The 6,000-nt window shown below is 32.3% G+C and overlaps 1 protein-coding gene across 1 annotated transcript in view; it reads left to right on the plus strand.

The window, feature by feature from the left end:
* Positions 1 to 6,000, plus strand: part of ERICH3 (glutamate rich 3) — a 99,622-nt gene that overhangs the window by 70,325 nt on the left and 23,297 nt on the right. Inside the window, exon 11 of the mRNA XM_023533926.1 lies at positions 1,610 to 1,843. Within this exon, the coding sequence (XP_023389694.1) occupies positions 1,610 to 1,843 (234 nt within the window). The remainder of the gene's footprint in view (positions 1 to 1,609; positions 1,844 to 6,000) is intronic.

A 6,000-nucleotide genomic window follows, 5' to 3' on the forward strand; every position in this document is an offset into this window, starting at 1 on the left:
TGCTTGACACTATTTCACATAATTAATCAAGTCCTATATAAAAATCCATAGTAATTGAGCCCAATAGCATTAAACTAACATTATTGAGGATGATGTGTGAAAAATACTATGAGTACAGTAACACTTATGTATCTGTGTCTTATTTTCCAAAGAAAACTGGAGATTCCTTCATGGCAAGAGTCAGGTTACTATAATGTCTTTTATCTTACAGTTTTTATCCTCTTACACATAAAGGCTTACCAACAGCTAACGGGGCCGAGTGAAGAACCATCCTATTAGGTGGCCTGAAATGTTTGAATCCACATACTTATTTGTTTTTATTATATTTCCTGTTTGTTTCATGAAATATAAACCACATTCTTCATTTTCTAGCTTATTTTATAATTTTGTTTTACTACTAATAATTTACATTTTCGTTCATATTGTCTCTTTCGCGAAAACATTCTTGTGATGAATTCTTTTTGTTTGCCTTTATTCATTAAAGTTCCTGATTTCACCTTTCCTCTTAGCATCTCTCTCATACATTCTCTGCATTAACATGGCTTTCTTCAGATGCACAGGGCATGCATTTTTAAATTAAGTTTCTTTCACCGGTCAGGGTTTATAGCTCCCAAGCAATTACCTGAGAGGCCCCCACCACTGGAAAAGAAAACACTATTTAATAACTAAAACATACAAAAGAGGGAAAACTGTATTTTCCCCATAATTTTCATTTTTAAGATAATTGTTTATTTGCTTAATTGGTTCTGCATGAAATCCTTTTGCTCTCTATCTTTGGCATGTTGTCACTTCAAGATTGTTAGTTTTTGGTGGAAGAAAAAGGGGAACAATTAAATATGAAGGGTGAAAAATTATAACCACAAGGGACAGCTGGAGTTTATCTGATGTGACAATTTTCTTTTTCTGCTACAGATTTGTTGCACCTCTGTAGGGAATGAAGCAAATTAGTAGCTGTGACAGGAATATTCTATTTTATAAGAATTTTAATCCTTGGAATATAATTATTTCATTGATTGTAAGGATTAATAATACATATGATTGCAGTTCTGGCTTAGGTATAAAATCTTTCGTAATACCTTTTCTTGATGTCCATTTGGTTCTCAAAGAATTGCTTTTCACAGTGTTGCTTCTCAGGGCCTTTGGACTTGATTAATTGAATTTTTCCACTTCACTATTCATTAACTTGATATCCAAATATTTTGAACATTCTTCATATGAAATATGACCTCACTGGATCTCCAAATTAACTTTCATTATTATACTCCTGTTCTCTTCATTTTTAATTTATCTCTAATTTATTGTTTTCTATCAAGTTCTTCTCTTGTCCATTTTGGTTATTGTAGATGATGATGTCCATTTGTATATGAACTCTTATTAGGTTTCAAGCTTGTCATTTGGAGCTTCATTTCTTTTGTGCCCTTGTATATGTAACTGATTGCAATCTTTGATCATTTGCTGTTAGCTTTCCATGTTCACTAATTGTGTGAAAAAGAGGCGAAGAAAGGCCTTGAGAAGAGAGGATAATAGAGTCAAAGTTCTCGTTAAGTAAAATGGGTTAAGTGTCAGGGACTCTATTTTCATTCTCATAGTGGAAATTTTCTTTTCTCAGAATATGAAGAAGATTTTGAAGTAGATGAGGAGAAACAAGATGAGAAAGCTAATGAAGGACAGGATGATGATCAAATGAATGGAATGTCAAAGTCACCTTCGGATGATGAAAAAGATCATTTACACCTTGAAAAGGAGAGTGAAACCTCATCACAGAAGGCACTAGATGCTGATGACAATGTGAAAGATGAGGGTGATGGATGTTCTGAGAGTGAATTAGAAGAGGATAAACAAGGCAAGTTGTTTAGCTTATCATATGACATAGGCTGTTTAACAAGTGTGCCTACTACTTTTCCTTATATTTAATGAGGTAATCTTCTTTTAAGGGAATGTTTAGAGCATGGTTTCATAACCAGAGGATGCTGATCAATCAATCTTTTATAGATATTCAAATTATAAAGTCACTCTAATTCTTCTTCTTTCCTTAGTTTGCTGGGATTTTTTTTCAACAGAATGTCAGATAAAACTTTAATGATACTTCTGTTTACTTAGAAAATTATTGCTTTTTTTAAAATTCTATTTGACAGACGGACACAACACACATACCATTTCATGGCTTTGGAAAAATGAAAAGTAACCTGTGCTCAAAGGAAAAGTTGAAGATTCCTGCTTTAGGTTTATGTTTTTTTCTTAACTTACCTCAAACACAGGATGCTGGCATATTAGTTTTATGGAAGAATTATTTTTCTTGGCAAGGGTAGCTTGCTCACTATCTTTAAGCCTAAAACAACTCAGAATGCTCACAAGAAAAATAGAGCTTTTCAGGTAGAGAAAGAAACCCTCATCATCGGAAGTATAACTTACATTTTGAAGACTTTTTCGAAGAACTTAATTCAACAAAATAACGTGCAATCACAGAAGGAACTCATTTGCTTTAGACTAGAGAATGAGGTCATATTATGATAACCTTTTGAATTGTTCTTCATTTTTCCCAATTCTTTTTACCTCAATTTTTTTCTGAATAAAATCTCAAAATTTTGAATTCAAAGACAATAGTAAGAAAATATAAAATAAAAATAAATTAAGTAACCAAATTATAGCAAGAGCAAATATTTGTACTTCCACTCTCTTCAAGAAAGAATTCAAATAAACCTATTCTAAAATTTTATGGACACACATACAAGGCAATAATATAAGGAACAGAGTTAATTAGATGTTACTTAAAAGGAGAAAATAATTTTAGTAGGAACCATAGATGAGATCATGACTATGCTTGAACTAAAAAATTTAATCCTAAACTTCCTGACAGTCAAAGAGGGAGGTACAGTGTAAAAATTTAGAATAATGTTAACTATCAGTAAACCTGAAAACAAGATTTCCTGTCATTTTTATTACAATTGAAAGAACTACTCATGATTAATGGTCAAGCATTTAAATATTTTTTATAAAAATCTTAAACTAGGCCTTTTCTGTAATTTCTCTTAATCTTCATGTTTTATGTTTCTAAGCCTAACATATAAGCTCTTTTCTCTATTTTCTCTATTTGAATTTAAAGGTTGGATTTAAGTTTATATTCCTACACGACATAGAGAAAGTTAAAGAATTCTATGGAAAAGTGATTGTTACCTGAATCAAATTTTAAAGGAACTATTTCAAAGGACTTGAACTAGGAAAAAGATTGAAAACATGCTTGTATATAAATATAACTGGTTCAAAACACAAAGGACTCCCTTTTTTTATTCATAATGATGAGGAATTATCAAATGTTGATTCATAAAAATTTTGTACATTCTTTCAATATATAATCATCTGGTGATTATTTTTGTGCTACATAATCACCTTGCTTTCTTGATATCAAATGGATTTTTTCTAAGAAAGAGTAATTTTTTATGTTCAAACAGAGGATGTAGGCAGTACTTGGATCTTTCTTGAGGGAAAGCTTTAATCATTTAGACCTGTAATTATTGAATAACTGACAGTAATATGTAAGTTTTAACATTGAATACTGCTTACATATAAATAATTGGAATCCTGTGCTTGGAAAGGCACTCTATGGGTATTATTTATTAAGATTCTATTTTATGCTAAGTACTGTGCTAAATATTTTACATGAGTTATCTGATTCACTTCAGACAATCTTAAAAAGCAGGTCCTTTTTCTTTTTATTTTCATTTTATGAATAAATAAATTTGAAAATGGCGAGATTAAATAACTTAAAGAGAAAAACACAAATATTACCCAATGTCAGGGCCTAAATTTCTCCAAATCAGAAAATATCCATTTATCCAAAATTAAAGTAAATCCCTTGGTGCCCCCCAGAAGGATTATGCTTCTTTAAGAATCTACATTTTAGAGGCATTTATTTTGAGCTCTTTATCTTATCTTGTTCTTGAGCCTCTGTTTGTTTGTTTGTTTATTTTTAAACAGAGGAAATATAAATGGATATATCTAATTTTACCCAAGTTTATATATCTCCTCCCTGAATGGATTCCCAATCTTCTCCCAGGCTCTTTGCTCAGTTCCAGCTCATCCCCCTACTCTTCCACGACACTTTCCGACTTTGGTGGCCTCCACTGAGCTCTTTATTTTATGAAATTCTACCATTCAGTAGTTTAAGGGAAAAAATGCCTGTCTTTACTCTTATCCTCATTCCTTGCTTATTCATTTCTCACTTATTTCATGTGTGTTAATTTTGCCCCTTGAGTTAATTAAACAAATTAATAACACTGTGAAAGCTAGGACTGTATGTTATCTTTGTTATTCCTCACAGAGGTGATTTCCTAAAAGATACTTTGTAAATATTAAGCAATTACTTGATTTCTTTAACACTAAGAATTCTAAGGTACTTTTGTTAGTGCTATAATATCTAGTTATATTTAAGCTATGTGATTGTTATCAGAATATTACTAAAAACATTGTACAGAGTTCAATGCATTATATAGATATAGAATAGGGAATATTTTAAATAAGTATGTAATGACAGCTATTAAAATATATAAAATCTATTCCACAAATGTTGGGAAATTTAAGAGCCAAAAATTAAATTGGCCACTAATTTAATTTTGTTGTTTTTGTAATGATGTTATTAACCTTTCCTTTTAGAGCTCCCTTGCATCCTTGTTATTATGTTAAAACATTGCCATTATTCTGAAACAAAATATCATTGTTTATTAGACTTTGTTTTCTCCACTTCCAGGCTCTTTTATTTTCCATCTCTTTATTTTGATATCCTGATCTTATGTTATTTAAAAATGTGCATTTTAGCATGTAGAACATCAGAGTTAGAGAGATTTTATCCAGCAAATAAGTAGCATGTATTAATAATGATTATAACATGATAGATTCCTCGGAACACTCTGTTGAAAAGCTAAACAGCATTTGATCTTCAAAAGTGTAAGAGGCGTATTGTGACCACTGAATTCCAGACACCAGTACATCCCTTTTATTGACATGATTAAGAATCTTGCTGTTAGTATTTGGATGTGTTTCATTTGAACCTGCCTGCACCTGTTCCCAGAGGGCAAACAATTGCCCAGGCTGTCACTCTCATGACAAGTTGGTCCCATTTAAACTGCCAGCTAACAATTGCGTCGCCCTCCTTGATAAATATACTGTGCTGAGCAGCCTGTGAGTGATAGAGTGCTAGGGACTGAGAGCTAAGAGAAGACCCCGGTTTAGGAATGATGTGTGAGACTTCCTATCGTTTAAAAAGAAGGACAGCTTACTTTTCTCTGCATTTGTGTTGGCAACCCCAGGCACTAATTCACCAGTTGAAAATATATTGTCGTAGATGACTGTTATAAGGTTGAGGGGAAGTGTCATGTCACGGAGAACATACTTTCATACTTTTATGAACTGTTTCAATGATAGTGCTATGAGTAAGCGGGAAAGACTAAGTAGCTCCTTATGAGAAAGAGGTAAGAGGGGGTTGTGGGATGGAGAAAGAGAATTTGTTTCCAGAATACAAAGAAAAGAACTTAAGAATTAAAGCAATTTTTTTTTTCTAGTAAGAAACATAACACTTCACTTATGCTATTTTCCAGTCTGTTGAAGAAGTAGGCCTAATAGAATTTTTAGGTCCCAGAGTTACACAAATATTCTATTTATTTGACTTACTGACTGCAACAATGTCACTCTTCATTTCTTGTCTTTACTATGAGCTTGAAGAGATGCATATGAGGGAAGGCTGCTTCTTCTATGTTGACATTATACATGCTGTGAAGCCACACTCTGTGAACTTCAGTGTAACTTGTCTGATCTTTGGGCCAGAGATTATTAGGGAAGAAGGTTGTGGGAGGCCTTCTGGTCAAAGTCTATGTGTGTGATTTGTGCATAATTAGTCAAACTTTAATTTTTCTTAATGATAAGAATTCTTCAATCTATATTCACTTTTCAGTTGTTGAAGTAGTAAGTCATGGCTTTCAGGTGAATACTTAAATGAAGCAGCATCTT

The sequence above is a fragment of the Pteropus vampyrus genome, unplaced genomic scaffold (genome assembly GCF_000151845.1).
Source record: "Pteropus vampyrus isolate Shadow unplaced genomic scaffold, Pvam_2.0 Scaffold115, whole genome shotgun sequence".
Classification (NCBI taxonomy): Eukaryota; Metazoa; Chordata; class Mammalia; order Chiroptera; family Pteropodidae; genus Pteropus; species Pteropus vampyrus.